This window comes from Pantherophis guttatus, chromosome 4 (genome assembly GCF_059756535.1).
Source record: "Pantherophis guttatus breed Tessera chromosome 4, ASM5975653v1, whole genome shotgun sequence".
NCBI classification, from domain to species: domain Eukaryota; kingdom Metazoa; phylum Chordata; class Lepidosauria; order Squamata; family Colubridae; genus Pantherophis; species Pantherophis guttatus.
In genome coordinates, this window is record NC_142066.1 from 10,490,250 (window position 1) to 10,509,461 (window position 19,212).

General features: G+C 40.2%; 1 protein-coding gene across 1 annotated transcript; it reads right to left on the reverse strand.

The window, feature by feature from the left end:
• Positions 1 to 11,771: 11,771 nt before the first annotated feature.
• LOC132711303 (vomeronasal type-2 receptor 26-like) lies at positions 11,772 to 14,661 on the reverse strand. The gene is made up of 3 exons (XM_087894422.1): positions 14,569 to 14,661; positions 13,225 to 13,351; positions 11,772 to 12,799 (listed from the first exon to the last, which is right to left on the reverse strand). The coding sequence occupies exons 1-3, from the start codon at positions 14,644 to 14,646 to the stop codon at positions 11,898 to 11,900; spliced, it is 1,107 nt and encodes a 368-aa protein (XP_087750548.1). The 5' UTR covers positions 14,647 to 14,661; the 3' UTR covers positions 11,772 to 11,897.
• Between the last annotated feature and the right edge of the window lie 4,551 nt (positions 14,662 to 19,212).

Below are 19,212 nucleotides of genomic sequence, written 5' to 3' on the forward strand. Positions count from 1 at the left end.
CCTCTTTGCACTGGGTAGACCGGGCTGAAGCCACACAGATAGACCAGGTTGAAGAACATAGGTAGGCCTGGCCAAAGTGTTGTGGCCCAGCCCCTTACATTTTCCAGGATGGCCATATGGGACACATCGCAGGGTGATTCCAGCCCACGGGCCTTGAGTTTGACACCCCTGGTATAGAGTTTCCTGTCAAAGCAGGGGTTTGGACTAGAAGACCTCCAAGGTCCCTTCCATATCTGTTATTCTATTCTATTCTAAAAGGGGAAACCCCCTTTATAATTATGGAAACCAATCATAGCATAGATTACCTCACACTTGAGTAATTAATCAACTACAACTATGGGAGGGAAATCCTTTTCCTAGATCTAAACCCTACAATTCATGTAAGACAGCCTAAAATTTCACATAAAATAGACCCGAGGTGGTGCAGTGATTAGAGTGCAGTACTGCAGCTACTTCAGCTGACTGCAAGTTCAGCAGATCAGCGGATCAAATCTCACTGGCTCAAGGTTGACTCAGCCTTCCATCCTTCTGAGGGGGGAAAATGAAAACCCAGATTGTTGGGGGCAATATGCTATTTAATATACTGTCTTTGGTGTAAGCTGCCCAGAGTCCTCAGAGAGTGGGCGGCATAGAAATATAATTAATAAAAAAAATAATAAAAAAAATAAACAAATAAATAAAATAAATAAAAACCCTTTGCTCTCTATAGAGCACGGAAACGGCATTGGTCACATTGGTTGATGATCTCTGGAGGGCTTGGGACAGGGGCTGTTCTTCTGTCCTGGTCCTATTAGACCACTCAGCGGCTTTTGATACCATCGGCCATGGTATCATGCTGCGATGATTGGAGGGGTTGGGAGTGGGGGGCACCATTTTGCGGTGGTTCTCCTCCTTCCTCTCCGATCGTACACAGTTTGTGTTGGCAGTGGGACAGAGGTCGACCTTGAGGCGCCTTGTTTGTGGGGTGCCGCAAGGGTCAGTCCTCTCGCCCCTTTTGTTCAACATTTATGTGAAGCGGCTGGGTGAGATCATCCATGGTTTCGGGGTGAAGTTCCACCAGTATGCTGACAACACCCAGCTGTACATCTCCACCCCAGACCATCCCAATGATGACCTCAATGTGATGTCCCGGTACATGGAGGCCGTGCGGATCTGGATGAGGAGAAACAGGCTCAGACTCAACCTTTCCAAGACCGAGTGGCTGTGGCTTCCGGTGTCCCGGTATAGTCAGTTGGTCCCATCGCTGACTATTGGGGGCGAGATCTTGACCCCCTCAGAGAGGGCGCGCAACTTGGGTGTTCTCCTGGATACACGGCTGTCTTTGGAAGATCATATGATGGCCATGGCCAGGGGAGATTTTTTTCAGGTTCGCCTGATACGCCAGTTGCATCCCTTTCTGGACCGGGATGCCCTACACATGGTCACTCATGCCCTCGTCACGTCCCGTCTGGACTACTGTAATGCTCTCTACATGGGGCTCCCCTTGAAGAGCACTTGGAGGCTCCAACTGGTCCAGAATGCGACTGCGTGGGTGATTATGGGGGCGACTCATTGCACCCACATAACACCTCTCCTGCGCGAGCTGCACTGGCTCCCAGTGGTCTTCCGGGTGCGATTCAAAGTGTTGGTCACCACCTTTAAAGTGCTCCATGGCTTAGGACCGGGGTATATACGAGAATGCCTTCTGCCGCCGACAGCCTCCCACCGGCCAATACGCTCCCACAGAGAGGGGCTCCTCAGGGTGCCGTTGGCCAAACAATGTCGACTGGTGGTGCCCATGGGGAGAGCCTTCTCTGTGGGGGCACCAGCCCTCTGGAACGAGCTGCCCCTAGATGTGCATATGATTCCTGACCTGCGCACCTTTTGCCACGCCCTGAAGACCCTTTTGTTTCAACAAGCCGGGCTGGCCTAACGTAAATATGAATTTTAATGGGTGTATGTTAGTTTTTAATTTGTAGGCCAAATTTGTGTATATTTGATTTTAATGGTTTTTAAATTTTGTAAATTTTATGTGTTTTAATATGGCTGTACACTGCCTGAGTCCTTCAGGAGAAGGGCGGTATAGAAGTCTAATAAAAGTTAAAGTTAAAGTTAAAAAAAAGTTCTAGGAAATAATGGGAAATAATCCTACTGAAGCATGAATTTTACTGCAGGAATAACATCTGTAAATAACATTGACTGCTGAAAATAAAGTTTATTACTTTAAAAGTTGGGTTAATAGAGACAATTAATCTGTTTGCAAAGTGGACACTGGCTGAATTTCCAAAAAGAGAAAAGTGGTTCTGGGGAAAGCTGCAGTGCCTGGAAAAATTATAAAATCACATCTAATCTTTACTACTACATTAACTATTACATCATCTCTTTCAATAATAGATGACATGCAGAGCAAAATTGACTATCTCCCAAGTAGAATTACTCTAGGGACTGTAATTTGTTCACTTGGTCTAAAATGGAAACATCTGAAGCAGAAACATCAAATCTATTAGTGAGAAGGGAAAAAAAAAAAAACATCTAAAGGTTTTGTCCCATAGAGAGTTGCAAATAAGAGTAGCAATTGGAAAGGGCAGAGTCTATATTTGTCTTTTACTTCAAACTGTGATTTGCCATATTACCAGGGTGCCATCATTTGAGCACAATGTTAGTTGGATTTTGGCAATCTGAATAAAGGACATGGCTGGATCTGTATTATTGTTATACCTAAGGAGTAGTAGCAAAGCTGTTAAGTGGTGTATTTAGCCTGGCTAATATTTGTTAATAAAGAATTCTAATTTATTTATTTATAATTTTATTTATAAATCAAACATATCCGTATTTCAGAAGACTTTCTGCTGCCCAGATGTTTCTTCTTCTTCTTTTTGTGATCTCAAAAGTCAGAGTGAATAGTCTAGCATGTCATGTGGGTGATCCAGTACCTACTCGATACGAGTGGTACCAGGAAGGAGACATCATTCTCGGCGAGATGGTTTCTATGATAAATTACCATTTTAATGAAGTTTCATTTCAGGAGCATCCTTCTCAAGAGTTTTTTGAATTTCCAGAGTATGGATTTTCTATCTTGCTCCTCAGTAGCAGTTAGGAAAGTTTAACGCATGCAGAGAAATAGGGAAAGATGGATTGTTTCCTTGCATCCCAAGAACTCTTTCTCTCTGAGGTTATTTTTACATCTCTGGAATTCAAGACAGCTTTTAATAAATGTAAATTCTTTCTGCCAGCTGTGCAAAATTAGACCAGGCGACCCAATTTATGGTAGCAGCCAGTGCTAGAGTGAAATATCATGGGCTGTTATCAAGTGCAAAGAAAAGTGCAACTCATGATTTCATTATACAACCTCAGTGTAAATTGAGAAGGAAAGAATGAAGAGAAATTTTATTTTTTTGAAATAGTAGGGCATTATTGTTTGTGGGAAGTGGCAATATTTTGACTCATTTTGCAATGATGTCAATCACAGAAAATATTTCATTCTGGCAGCATTCTCAATTGAGATGGAATAGCCCTATCTTAAACATGGAGAGAGGGGGAGAGGGAGGGAGAGGGAGGGAGGGAGAGATTATTGATACATTGAATTCAGTTATAGCAATTACAATTGTTCAGAGGTAAAATCTCCTTTAAGGTTAACTTCTGAAAGAGTGAAATCATTTTATTTACAGGGTGTTAACAAAATTCTACCAACATGTCCTTTCCTTGGCCTTTACCGTGAAGGAGATCAATGAGAATCCACAAATCCTGTCTAATGTCACCCTTGGCTTCCATATCCATGACAACTATTATCACCCAATGATGACTTATCGGACAACCTTGGACCTACTCTTCAAATCCCAGCAATTTGTCCCCAACTATAAATGTGACACCATGAAAAACCTCATAGCCATTATTGGAGGACTCAGCTCTGAAACGTCATCCTATATGGCAGACATTGTAGGTTTATACAAGATACCACAGGTAGGCACTTGAAAAATAGATATAAGAGTGCTAATTGATTCCTCCTGTCTAGAAAATAATGATTAATGATAATCACTTAGCTGAATAACCTTACAAAACATAGTTTTCATGAATAGAAAAATGGAGGCAAATTTGTTCTACAGAATGTGTTCTTTTTTTAGTTGACTTATGGATCATTTACCCCTCTGGATAGTTACAATGCTGGGACGACTTCCTTTTACTCCATTGTCCCCAATGAATCTTCCCAGTACATTGGGATTATCCAACTGCTTCAACATTTTGGGTGGACCTGGGTTGGGATTTTTACTACGGATAATTGGAATGGAGAACGTTTCCTGCAGATCATGGAGTCCCTCTTTTCCCAGCATGGAATCTGCTCTGCTTCTATTCAAAGAATCCCATATTTAACTCACTGGGATAAGTTTCAGGAAATGTTTGAGAAAGCAGCAAATATTTATAGCAGTATGGCTGATGAGAAGATCAAGACCTTTATTGTCTGTGGAGACTCTTTGACAATTGCATGGGTAACTAGTATCATATTTTTAGTTTGCCCTGAATGTGAGCAGAGCTCCTTGCGAAAGGTGTGGATCATGACTGCCCAGATTGATTATTTATTAACAGGAATACAGACAAAATGGGATCGACAGTTCTTTGATGGTGCCATTTGCTTTACAATTCACTCAAAGCAAATTCCAGGGTTTAAGGAATTCCTGAAGCCGATAAAACCTCCTTGGATTCAAGAAGATGGTTTCTTCCCACTTTTTTGGGGTCAATTGTTTGATTGTTCATTGCCATCTTCTCATTCGACCCTAGATATTTGTACAGGAGAGGAAAAGCTGGAGGATATTCCTGGGTCTCTATTTGAGATGCAGTTGACAGGGCACAGCTATGGTATCTATAATGCTGTCTATGTATTGGCTCAAGCTTTACATTCTCTCTTCTTACTTCAGTCTAATGACAGGCATTTGGTGAGGCATAAATCATCAAAATATGAAGATGCAAAACCATGGCAGGTGATTTGTTTTAGAGAAATACTGTAATGGTAAATACAAATTTATGTTGTATGTATTAAATAGGGTAGAAGCAACTATCAAAACGGAATAGAATATCTTGTCTTTTCAAAAAATACCTAGTCTTTATGACTTTATTTCCATTAATATAATATGTTTTCCATTTTACTCCTTGAACATCTTCAGCATGCAACTATTAACTAAGATTCAGGTCCTAGTTTTTAAATTCCTATAGTTTTTAGGCATTTCACCTATTACTGAAAATAATATGTGAATCCTATTTAACATAAGTAGCTATCTTTCAATCCATACTACATCCACATCAGCCTTCTGTGAAAATTAAATGAAAATAAAAAATGGCTTGGAAGTCAGAAGCAAATCAGTCAGGTGAGGCTTTCTTAGAAAAGGAGGAGGAGATCAGCCAGGGAACCTAATTTTGGAAACTGTTTTTCCACTTGTTCATGTACCACTTCTTAAGCTATATTGTAATGGAATGAAGAAGATGTGGGACACTAGAATCCTGTTTATCTGTCTTTTGATCACTCAAGCTGAAATAGCTGATCCTTCTTTTACCTGCAAATGCCGAGGGCAGAAAAGAGGGTTTCAAGAGGTTGAAGAAATAGACTTTTAACATTTTCAGAGTTTCTCCCTCAAATGTAGAATACAACTAAGATAAAAGTACCATATTTTTCAGACTATAAGACACACTGGAGTATAAGACACATCAAGATTTTGAAGAGGAAAACAAGAAAAAAATAATTTTTGGACTCCGTGCTTCCAGTTTTTGCCCTCCCCGGTCCCAAGGAGCACTCTGAAGACCTCCCAAACCCCCTGTGTGCCCCATTTCTGTGAAAAAATGGGCCCATTTTTTGAAAAACGGATGCACAGGGCAGGGTTTCCAGAGGCCAAAAATGGCCGTATTTGCTGTATAAGATGCACCGACATTTTCACCCTCTTTTAGGGGGAAAAGTGTATCTTATACTATGAAAAGTACAGTACACATAGCTTTCTATTCTTTATCTTTCTATTTTCTTTTGATTCCCAATATAATAGCTCCACCAATTTCTTAAAGGCACTGCATACAACAATTCTCTTGGAGAGATTTTGACTTTTTATGACCATACAAACATGGAAGGTGGATTTGATATCGTCAACATAGTCACTTTTCCCAATTCCACTTTCCAGAGATGTAAGGTTGGAAAAGTGGAACTGAATGCTCTGAATCAAGGAAAGGAATTAGTCATTAATGAGGACATGATTATTTGGCATAGATCATTTAACCAGGTATGGTTTCAAGGAGAGTTTGTGTGACCGTTCTCAGTTGGGTTCATTAGGTTGAGAAATGTACTGCTAGGTACATTTCTTCTAGGGAAACCATGAGGACTAAAGAGATTAAAAAGAAATGACATTTTTCCACTTTAATTGTTGAAAACCAACTGCAGTAGTATTGTGAACAATATGTCAGGGTTCCGACAGATGCCCTAATTAAATCATGAGCCTTGAGCCAAGCTTCAAAAGAAATTCAGTTATTTATTAGGAGCTTCATGTCGGCATGTTCCCAAGTGAAGCCAACTCTGATCCCATGTAGTTTACAGCCCCAATCATGATCCTGTTTCACCCCCTCCCCCCCAGTGTGTGTGTCATCAATCACATTCGCCAACGGAGTAATTTCATGAGATATAGAGATCACTCCACTCCAGCCACTGTGGGTAACCCTGGGAAACAACTTGAGAAAGATATGACTGGAATGTGCTCCTGTCTTTGGCTGCCATACTGCTTCATCATTTTCCCATCCCTCTTGCAACTTGAGAGCAAGCCAGGAATGCTTTGTGAGTTGACACAATATTGATTACACTTCCTCCAATATTGAACTGAAAATTCTCAAATCTCATTTATCTCATGATCCTTGGATGCCTATTTTGACAGGATCTTTTTATTGTAAATATGGTGCACATTTCATTTATAGTGTAACAACTGAACTTTCTTCAAAATGATGTATCTTCACTTTCCAACATTATGAAATTGATAACTAGGTGCTTCCCATCTCGCTGTGCAATGAATATTGTCTCCCCGGTTATCAGAAAAGGAAGGATGAAGGAAAAAAATTCTGCTGTTATGATTGTGTTCCATGTCCAGAGGGAAAATTTTCAAATAAGATTGGTATGGTAATAACTTCTCTATTTTTATTGTTACAGAGATGAACCAGAAATATCAGCCATAGTACCATTACAAAGAATTATACAATATGAGAATTTTTGTGAATATGTTCTGCAGAATGTTTTCAGCAAGTTAGTTTTAGGTTTATTGTTGGAAATTGAATGGGGCAATGAAAAAAAAAGTTTTAAAAGAAACAAAGAAAGCAAAAATTTAAAAATAAATAAATAGACATGGAATTTATGGAAGCCAATTCTTAATATTTATAAATACAATATGAACCTTTTACACATTTGTGGTATATTGACTATAAATGACTGACTTCCCAATTTAAATCTTAATTCTTTTCATATCCACCTAGTTATATTATTTATTTATTTATTTATTTATTTATTTATTTATTTGATTTGATTTGATTTGATTTCTATACCGCCCTACTCCCGAAGGACTCACGGAGGTGCACAGCCAAACAGTAAAAACACATACATACAAAATTTAAAAGTAGAATTAAAATCAAATTAAATAATTTTGGCCCAGACAAATTAAAACCCCAAACTTTTTAAAACCAATTTTAAAATTGAATATATAAAATACTAAAAGATATTTAAAAATTAAAAATCTTTTATAAAAGAGGGAGAAGATTATGCCAGGCCCGCCTGATGAAATAATAAGGTCTTTAAAGCGTGGCGGAAGGTGCGCAGATCCGGGATCCTCCGTATCTCCAGGGGGAGCTCGTTCCAGATAGTAGCTGCCCCCACAGAGAAGGCTCTCCCCCTGGGGGCCGCCAGTCAGCATTGTTTGGCCGACGGCACCCGGAGGAGCCCCTCTCTATGGGAGCGTACAGGCCGGTGGGAGGCTATTGGTGGTAGTAGGCGGTCCCGCAAGTACCCAGGTCCTGAGCCATGGAGTGCTTTAAAGGTGGTAACCAAAATCTTGAAGCGCACCCGGAAGACCACTGGGAGCCAGTGCAGCTCGTGCAGGAGGGGTGTTACATGGGAACGCCAAGTCGCTCCCATTACCACCTGCGCGGCCGCACTCTGCGCCAGTTGGAGCCTCCGGGTGCTCCTCAAGGGGAGCCCCATGTAGAGAGCATTGCAATAGTCCAGGCGGGAGGTGACAAGGGCATGAGTGACCGAGCGTAACGAGTCCCGATCCAGAAAGGGACGCAACTGGCGAATCAGGCGAACCTGATGAAAAATCCTCCCGGTCACGGCCATCAAGTGCTCTTCTAAAGACAGCCGTGAATCCAGGAGGACGCCCAAGTTGCGCGCCCTCTCCATGGGGGCCAATGATTTGCCCCCAATAGTCAGTGATGGCACCAACTGATTATGTGGTATTTCTGCATGTTTGGTTCCTCTGTCAAATCCAAACCTAGAGTGTGTATATATGCACATTCAAATTTGATGCCTCTGATTCCCACATTCTGCTTATGGGGATCAACGCAAAAATGAACTTTAGGAGAAATGAAGGAAGAAAGCAAAATTAAGAATAAACTTATTAAATAAGAAATGATGTCTTGCAGCCTCATAAAGTTTTGTTTCCTATGTAGTTTGCACTTGAAATATGTGTGATATATTAATCTTTTGGAATTTCCTCCATGATATAATGTATTGAATTTTAGGGAAAATATTTCAATTTCCTACATATCTTGAAGTGTAGTCTTGAAGCGAATATGAATTAAAATATTAAATTATTTCTTCAGATATTCCTAAATCTTCATTGGAGCAGTTGTGTATAACAAAAACATAACATTCAGAACAGATAGAGATATTCTTGAGGTGTGCTACAGTTCCTTGGGTATACTCAAATTAGATTTGACTTAATTTTAAGAATGCACTAAATATACATAGTGAGATGTTCAAAGGTATTTTCACTCTCTGGCTTGTATATTTTGTATTAAATCATCACTTAGACTTATATACTGCTTCACAGTGCTTTACAGCCTTCTCTAAGCATATTGCCCCCAACAACAATCTGGGTCCTCATATTGCCTACTTTGAAAGGATGGAAGGCTGAGTCAACTTAGGGTAAGGATAACAATGAAATAGTCAATTAACTTTCTCATGAATCCATGTTGAAATAAGGGTTCTTATTTTAAAATGCTCTTGTTTGATTTCAATGTTCCAGTGATCTATAAGCAAACTATAACAAAGAAATGAAATGAAAACAATTAGCTACTTGTCTGATGAAGAACTTATAGGAATCAGTTTAGCCATTGTTGCTACTCTACATTTACTCACTAAAATATGTCTGGATATTTTTGCAATTTCAGACATGGTAGCTTGTGTCCAATGTCCAGAAGATCGATATGCAAACCAAGAAAGAAATGGATGTCTCCTGAAAAGGACAAACTTTCTGTCTTATGAAGAACCTTTAGGGTATAGTTTAGCTTGCCTTGCTGCTGTGTTCTCCCTCATTACAACATGGGTTCTGGGAACTTTTATTAAGCACAAGGACAGCCCTATTGTGAAAGCCAACAACCTGGATCTCACCTACACTCTCCTCATCTCCCTTCTCTTCTGCTTCCTCTGCTCTTTGCTCTTTCTTGGACCACCTGGGAGAGTCACCTGTCTCCTCAGACAGTCTGCATTTGGTCTCATCTTCTCATTGTCCATCTCTTGTGTGTTGGCCAAAACCATCCTTGTTTCTCTTGCCTTCAAGGCAACCAGGCCAGGATCTCGGATGAGGACATGGGTAGGGAAAAGACTGGCCATTTCTATTGTCCTTCTCTGCTCTCTATTCCAAGCAGGCATCTGTACTGTATGGTTATCAATTTCTCCCCCGTTCCCAGAGTTAGACGTGCACTCAATCACTGAAGAAATGGTTCTTCAATGCAATGAAGGGTCAGTTGTTATGTTTTATTGTGTCCTGAGCTATATGGCCCTCCTTTCATTTGCCAGCTTCATTGTGGCTTTCCAGGCTCGTAAACTCCCTGACAGCTTTAATGAAGCCAAGTTCATCACCTTCAGCATGTTGGCTTTCTGCAGTGTGTGGGTCTCCTTTGTGCCAACCTACCTGAGCACCAGGGGAAAAGCCATGGTGGCTGTGGAGATCTTCTCTATCTTGGGCTCAACAGCTGCACTCCTAGGATGCATCTTTTTCCCCAAGTGTTACATTATTGTGTTGAGGCCTGATTTAAACAACAAGGAACAATTGATAAAGAGACATTCTTAAATATAATTTTCTCTGTATGTTTTTTTAAGTTGGTAAGAGTAAGCCAGAACAAGATTAAAAAAAATTTTTTTTAAAGTTATTCGTATGAAGGATTACTCTCAGATTCGGGTTTTCCCAGATGTGCCAATATGACATCTCAAATAAAATGGAACTTTGAGGAACTGCTAGTCTGGGAGTCTTCTTTTGGTGAGGTTGTTACTTGGAACACTGACAATGTGAAACAGTGAAGTTAGCCATTCTGACTCAGCAAATAAACTGCTGCCGCTTTCTTACATGCATCATAAATGTAAAAGGAGAAAGCTTCAATTATATGTGTCGTAGCTTCCCTGGAAGCCAGTTTGGGCAATGAGGAAGAACTAATTCTGGGAACTTCAGAGGAGTTGAGGTTTCTGAGGTGGGAGTGAATGGGCCACAGGAAGTAGAGTGGCCAGGAACCTCGGAGAGGCCATCAGGGGATCTACTGAATCAGCACCTGGCTGGAAAGGAAAGGGAAGAGATGCAGTTGCAGCTGGAGAGCTCAGAGACCCAGTCAGAAACATGGGGTGAACAAGCTAGTCAGCAGGGAAGAGAATGAACAGCCTGAAAAAAGTGCAAGGGAGGTCAGTGAGGCTATTTGTAAGGAGGCAGCCTCGCACAGATAAATGAAACATTGGAGACAACTGCCCATTTTCCCTGTCATGCATATACTTTGACTTCGTGACTCATATTTTATTGACTCCAGACCTGTGCTTTGTTTGACCATGTATTTGTACCTCAGACTGCTTTTTGGATGTTGGCCTGGAACCTAACTACTGTGTGTGCACTTTGGACTGTGCCTGTACTTTATACTTCATCTGTGTGAACTTGCAGACTTGTGTCTTTGCCATTGGACTTTGCATCACTGTGTGTAGATGGAGCAGAATTGGACTCAATAGAAATTGTGGTTGGTGTGGGTGAGACCTGGAAAAATTCCACAGTGCCTCAGTAAAGTTCTTAAACTCTTCATGGGTGCGTGTTTGGGGGATTGGAACAGCACAATATATTTCTGCCTGTTTTTTTCAATATTCCATGTCTCCTCCATTTTTTTGGGAAATGCCAAAAAATGTAGGATTTCACTATTAAACTATCTGTCAGCACTTCAACCTGCATTTACTCTAGTGCTGACATAAGAAGGAGAAGTGGGGGCAGCTGGCAAGAGGACGCTTGACATTTCACCTACTTATTTTCTTGAAGATAATATCCCCTACGAGATGAGACTGGAGGGGGGACATTCCTGGGAGCTTAAGTAGTAGATATGGGGAGAGTGATTTGGAAGAAGGCCAACGAGATGCAGAGAATTGGGGAACAGAAAGGGAAGGTTTGGGGTCAGGAAGTCAGAGTTGGCTACGCCACGATCGGGGACAGGTAATAAAATGAAAGATTTCTTCAAAGACTATCTGTTTGGAAATGCAATTTATTTTATTTGAGACGACATTGAAACCTGACAATATCATTATGTATATCACATACAAACACAAAGAACAGAAAGAAGATAGCATTGATATATATGGTTACAGGTGCCAAGTTGAATATTTGGATGTTTCAAATGGATGCATTGGATCACTAGGTAAAGGCTCAATAATAGATTGTTAGATTTAACAATTAATCTGTCCTCCTGGTTAGATGCTGTTTTGTGTTCAGATGTGGGTTCAAGAGAATGATGTAGCACTTGGGCAGAAAGATGCAACCCAGGAGACCTGCAGTGGAGCCCAAGATGGAGAAGATCTCCACAGCCACCATGTATTTCCCCTTGGTGCTCAGATAGGCTGGGATGAAGGACACCCAGATGCTACAGAACACAAGCATGCTGAAGGTGATCAGCTTGGCTTCATTAAAAGTATCAGGCAGTTTTCTGGCAAAGAAAGCCACAGTGAAACTGATGGTGGCCAGGAGCCCCAAGTAGCCCAGGACGATGTAAAACATGGCATCTGAGCCTTCATTACATTGAACAATGATCTCTTCAGTCTGTGAATGCATGTCCCACTCAGGAAAGGGAGGAGACATGGTCAACCATACCATGCAGATAACAGCTTGAATACATGAGCAGAAGACAATGATGGATCCTGCCAGTCTGTTTCCTAGCCATTTCCTCATCTGGTTTCCCGGCTTAGTGGCCAGAAAGGCCACAACAACTGTGATGGTTTTGGCTAGAATACAAGAAACCGAGAGGGAGAAAATGGTGCCAAACATAGTTTGCCTGAGAAAGCAAGTCACCTTCCCAGGCCAACCTATGAAGAGCAGAGAGCACAGAAAACAAAGCAGGAGAGAGGAAAGAAGGATGCATGTGATGTTCCTGTTGTTGGCTTTGACAATGGGGGTGTCCCAGTGCAGAATGAAAGTCACAGCCATCAAAATGAGGGTTGATGAAAAGAGAAGAATCATGGACGTCAAAACGATTCCCAAGGATTCACCATAGGATAAATAGCTGAAACATTTGGGAAGGCACTGGATCTTTTCTTTATTCGAATACTGATCCATTGGGCATCTTTCACATTGGTTTGCATCTGAAATATATGAAGAAGGGCTAGTCACTTCCAACTATATAGGACAATATAGAAAGCTAACTGTGATAAATCATTCCTGGTGATGCCATTCACAGTCCCCTTGACATGTACCCAGCAATGCTTTCTTAACAAATGTTAAGAAATTTTTGGACTGTTATTTATGTATATATATATATTCCTTTGAACTGCAGTATTAGTGGTGGAGTACTCTGAAGAGAACTGCAACTCTCAACCTAGCAAAGGAAATCAGAATAGAAGGGATTTATGCAAGTATTTAAATTAGACACACCTTTGAAAATATATATATATATATACTGCAGTTTACCCCAATTCCATTCCACGAAATAGCATACCAAAGATGGAAAGAATGAAGAAAACATGAGTTTTGGAGCTCTCAACTCTTAGCTGTCTCTTGCTTCGCTTACCCGTTTCAACTGAAATTCTTCCTTCGGGACATTGTGCACAATTGTAGCAACAAATATGTTTCCCCTCTTGAACAACTTTTCTGTACCCCTGACGGCAGCTCTCTACACATCTGGCACGGGGAGGTACCTGAAAGAAAAAATCAAAAGCTTTAGGAATGGGATTCATCAAGATATTGTGCAAGTTTTCCATTTCATTAGGAGAACTTGGTACTTTCAGGGAGATGCATAATCTTCTGATGTCAACATGTCCCAAGATGCTTTTGGAGAGTGTCCATATTTACATCCAATCATTCTATTTTTAGGATGAGTTCTGAATTTTCTGCAAGCAAGTCCATTCTCATTTTTTCTTGTAGAACAAGAAAAAGACATAATTGAGAACATGGGAGTCTCTGGTGGAGGATATCTAAAATGTTTCAATCCTACTAGAAATCAGATCAGATCAGAGAGGTTTGCAACCTGCAAACTAGGATGAAATGAAGGATTTCATTATTTATTTATTTATTTATTCAATTTGTATGCCGCCCCTCTCCAAAGACTCAGGGTGGCTCACAATGCATTTAAAATCATTATAAAAAACATTTAAGAATTAAAAACATTAAAAACATTAAAACTCATTCACACCATTCATGGCCGGATCTCACTGGATTGCAAGAGCGAGATCAACGGCCCCAGGCTTGCCGGAAAAGCCAGTTCTTCACCGCTTTTTGGAGGCCCAATACGGTGGGGATGGTCCGGACCTCAGGAGGTAACTGGTTCCAGAGAGCTGGGGCAAACACAGAGAAGGCTCTCCCCCGCGGGCGCGCCAGCCAGCATTGTTTAGCTGATGGGACCTGGAGGAGACCAACTCTGTGGGATCTTACTGGTTGTTGGGAGTTATGCGGTAGAAGGCGGTCTCAAAGATACCCTGGCTCTGAGCCATCTAGGGCTTTAAAGGTAATAACCAACACCTTGAATTGTGACCAGAGACCAATAGGGAGCCAGTGCAGCTCACAGAGAATTGGTGTAATGTGGGTGTACCTAGGTGCACCCACGACAGCTCGCATGGCTGCGTTCTGGACCAACTGTAGTCTCCGAACACTTTTCAAGAGTAGCCCCATGTAGAGCGCATTGCAATAATCTAACTGTGAGGTGACAAGGGCATGAGTGACCGTGAGGAGAGCCTCCCGATCCAAGTAGGGTCGCAATTGGTGCCCCAGGTCCCCCTAGCCACAGCTGTCAGATGTTGCTCTAATCTTAGCTGTGAGTCTAGGAGGACACCCAAATTGCGAACCCGTTCTAAGGAGGACAATTTCTCCCCCCCCCCCCAGAACCAAGGATGGAGTTAGAGTATGCCTAATATCCTACCTGCTGAAACTTGTGATTCCATACAATGGTACTTTCATTAATAGTGAATTTCTTCCCATCAAGAGATTTGGAGACCATCTTTCCAATCCAGACTCTCTGGAAGGTTTGATTGTTGAAGGAGACAAAGTTGAAGATGTCATATCCTGGATCAAACTCCCCTTTCTCATCAAAAAAGATTTCTTCTCCCACACTGTTATTAAAACGGGTGTTTCTCAGAAAGTAGTGAAGCTGGATTTGAGAGAGAGGAGAGATCAGATCAGTTATCCAAATCTTCCCCAAAGTTTGGCTTTGTTCAGAATCCTAACACAGTTTCTTTAATGAATCTCATCAGGATTGTAACCAAATTGCTTTCTGGTTTGATTCAGAAATCTCTTCAACCCATGGACCACATCCTATTTTAAATTTCAGTAATATCAGATCCAACAATTTCCTAATATGTATTGATTCAACAGGAATATATTAACAGATAAAATTAAATTCATGGCATCAGATTTTCACACAGCTTATTTTTCAATTCTTGAATAAATAAACAATTGGAGGAAAGAGACCATCCCACATAAATAAGGAAAGGTATCCATTACATGTGATGGGAAGAAAAGGGAAGCACAGGGAACGCATTACTCTCCACCTCTTATTCTTGACTCACAGCTTTGTAAAAGTTTCCTTCACATGAATCAATGAATCAATAACTTCCTTAAATTAATATTACTTCAATTCTTGTAGAAACTTCACTTAGTCTTTCCAATCCTGCCAATCCCATTGTCACATCTGGAAGCCATCTTTTACATTTGGGCCTTCAGTTCTGCCACGTTTACTGCTGTGGGAAATTGGGAGGGGGGATTGTATGGAGCATGGGTGATATGTAGTCATAATAACATTCCTTTCTCAGAAAGTCAAGGCCGTCTTGCCCTGCACCTGGGAGGCTGGAACGGGGAGGCCTGTCCAGTTGGGACCATGCTGTAATTGGACCATGTGATGGACTTGTGGGTGTTGGGCAGAGACTTGAACTTTCCTTTGGGTGGGGAAACCCTGGAAGCTTTCAGATTCGGGTTTCTCCAGATGTGCCCATTTGATACCTCTAATAAAATATAGCTTTGATGAAATTCAAGTCTCAGAGTTTTTTAGTTGGGTGTGTTACTTGGAACCCTGACACCCATATCTCTGGACTGTCATATGCATATAATACATCCAAAGGGTTACAGTGCAAATCGATCCACCAATTGGAATTGGAAATTGTATTAATTATGGTAAAAACACAGTCCAGTTAATATTATCTTCTAGTGAGTTCAGATCCACATACATGCACAAATATGAAGTGTTGGGCCATTTTATTCAATAAATCAATCAGCAGGTTTAATTGAGTCCTCCTTATCTAGTTTTAGGATTTGTGCAGAAAACCAGTTATATTTTAGGTCATGTTGATGTAGAAATATTAAAACTTCATAAGGATTCACAAACTTTTAGGGATTACCATATATGTAAAAGTTTTTCACTATATATCAAAGTGCATCAACAGTTCCATAGCACAGTAGGTAGGGTAACAAGAAGAGAAATATTGTTTACTACAAACAATAAGTGATTGGGGGAGACCCTATAATGAAGAGTATGGAGACAACCTAAAAACATTTTAATTTTGTGCATTCAAATTTTGGGAGATGTTGGGTGTGAGAGTTTGCAAAGAAGCTGCTAAAATGTGATTAGGAAAAAATTCGAATGTGGAGAAAAGAATAGATTAATACTTGCAATGAAAGACAAAGAACAAACTGAATATTAAATAATATGGGAATTATTTTATTGATGGTTAGAGAATAAAAATGGAAGTTAGAAACAAAAGAAAGAGATTAGTGAAATGTAGAAAATGTGTTAAGATACAGATGTAAACAATACAATGATTGGTATTATTATGAAATATTAGGATTATTACGTTTAACATTATTAATATATATATTAGAAGATATGAAAAGAGGGAAAAATGAACATATTTATTCTGCTCGATATTATTACTGTAAGATCAGAGAATTATTATCAATGTAATGAATACCATTGAAAATTTTGATGGTTATTGTACCCAGATGACACATTGTTGAATGGAAGATGGAATGTTTATATTAAAAGAATAACAAATTATAAAAAGAAAAGAAGAAGAAGCTGCTAAAATTAATGGATTTTTCACTCCCTGAAACAGTATTAAGTAGCAGATCTCCAAACATAGCTAGCTTCATCTGGACTTTGGAGATGATTCTTAGATATGATTGAGCTGTATCAGTTACTGCAGACAAATATTTCCTACAGATAATTGGTTGCTGCAGAGAAACAAATCTAGAGTGCTAATATATTGCTGCCTTCCCATCCCGTCACCTTCAGGGCTTCCATAAATGTATATGAGAAAAGCAATGACATACCTCCCATGGCTGAAAATGCTGAAGATTTGATCCATCCTGATTCCTCAGAGGAGCTGGCTTTGCTCTTTTTGCTCTTTTTGAATGCATTGCTTGCACCACATGTGCTGCAAGGTGAACCCCATTGTAGATATTGTAGCTCTCTCCAGACATGGTCATTTCAAACAGAGAGCCAGAAGCTTTCTTGAGTTTTTCCCTCCCAGTGCAGCGTTTAGCTCCTTTCTTATATGGAGGCAGTGAACAATGAAACACAGACTCCCAGAACCAATTAATGTAAAGAAAGGGGTATTCCAAAAGTTTTATTCTCTCAAGAAACTGCTGAAATGCTGGCACAGTCCTTGTATGGAGGGCGAAGTGTAGGGAACCATTGAAAGTCTGAACTAGGAATCTCCCTTTTGATGATAAAATCACGGAGAAATCCCACTGGTAGGTCATGATCCATACTCTGTGATCAATTGGGTTCTTTTGGTAAACTTCACGAGAATAAAGTGCCCATTGTAAAATCTCCATAGATCGGACAGTCCCAGAAGCAAGGAATACAGTGACATTCTTCTGTAAGATAATGTCTAATATTTTGTCTACACGTTCTTGAAAGACATCTTTATTTAAGAGTGCATCTTTTAAAATTGGGATCAATGCCATCCAAGCAATGCAAATATCACTCTGGAAGAGCCTTGGTTGCAGATTTTGAAAAAATGCTTCCCCACTCTCGTCCTCTGAGATCAAGAGGCCAATCCAGTTCCATCCAAAATGTTTTAATAAATGAACAATCCCCTCATATTGCAAATTTTCATTGGGAACCATGCTGAAGAAGGAAGGGAACTGCCTTTTGTCACTCAGGACTGGGTCAAAGGAGCCATAATTGAGCTGTTGGGAAGAATGATGCATAGAAAATTAAACTGAGAGTCCTTTTTGTGATCAAGAAAAGCTTTTCCATTCTCCATAGAATATTGGATTCTACTGTGATGTTATGACTTTATTGCAGAATCCCAAATGTTGCTAGCAAGTGTTACATGAAGAAAGAGATCATAAGCTTCATGATTGTAGATTCTGAGAGCTCAGAACTGGGAAATGATAGCCTGGCTAAAGTTGAAAGAAGCTACGGTTTATAAAAAGAAAACAAAACAAGGCTGATCTGTAAAAATGGTCACACCTGTGGAAACTTGTAGATGTTCAACATGTGGGCCATCTGGATGGAATTGAGGGAGGTGAGGTCACCAATGATAGGCAAGAAGTTCAGATTCCTTCTTCTGACACAATTGAAGTTGATAGGACTTCCTTGAAAGAGAAACAGAAAATCTAAAAGATGCTTACTAGCCTTCATGGCATTAAAATTGTTTTCATACATCTCCAGTGTTGCTGTGAAGTTGGGGAACAGCTTGGCATTCTTGTTGATTTCCTCAATGGCAAAAGACATAGAAAAAGGATGCTGAGCATATTTTGGTATTATCCTGAAATGAAAGTGCCAAAGTAGAGAAAATCAAATCACAAAAAAAGAACTAAATCTAGTTCTAAACTACATAGATAATTTCAGCAATTTATTCCGTAGAGATTAATTTTGAATTTCCATGAAAAAGACTTTTGGCTTTCCACATTATTCTGACCATCTCCACAGTCACTGATTAGCAAGACCTGCCCTACACTTCTAGGCAAGGATTTTGGAGAGATTGATTGGAAGATCTTTTCTTAACAGAGAAAGTGATGTTCCTCTTTAGAACAGATCATAGAATAAAGTCTACTGTAGCTGCCCCTCTTGCTGACTCCTCTACCTTTTGAGTGACAAAGTTGTGAGGTGGGTTGGTAGGGGACCTGTTTGATTCCCCCCTTGTTGCTGAGTTTGTCTCCCACTTAATGTCTGGGTAAATAAAATCCCCCATTACTACCATGGTGTATTTTGAGATACATTTGTTAATTGATTAGCAAAACGTTCATCTATTTCTTATGCTTTGGTTGGGTGGCCTATAGTATATTCCTGTGCCAATGTCATTGTTTTATGTTGACCCATAAGCATTATAGCAGGTTTTCATCCTTGGTTTTGTGCCCCTCTTGGTTTTATGCATCTCTCTTGTTTTGTAATGTCATCTTCTGATAGAGGATGTATTTTCTTTGAAAGTCTGGGAACACGAGCAAATCAACCTTATGATTGGGTGGATATATGTTAATCTTGGGCAGTACATTTTATCATCAGGTCCAGAAATCAAACTTTTAGTTCATAGTTTGCTGATTTTCTGGAGCTTCCTTCTTT

Coding starts and splice junctions, on each gene's coding strand:
- LOC132711303 (XM_087894422.1), bottom strand. CDS start 14,646: ATGGTCTCCAAATCTCTTGATGGGAAGAAATTCACTATTAATGAAAGT. Junction 13,352..14,568: donor GGAATCACAAGTTTCAGCAG/GTAGGATATTAG, acceptor TTTTTCTTTCAG/GTACCTCCCCGTGCCAGATG. Junction 12,800..13,224: donor AAGAATTTCAGTTGAAACGG/GTAAGCGAAGCA, acceptor CATATATTTCAG/ATGCAAACCAATGTGAAAGA.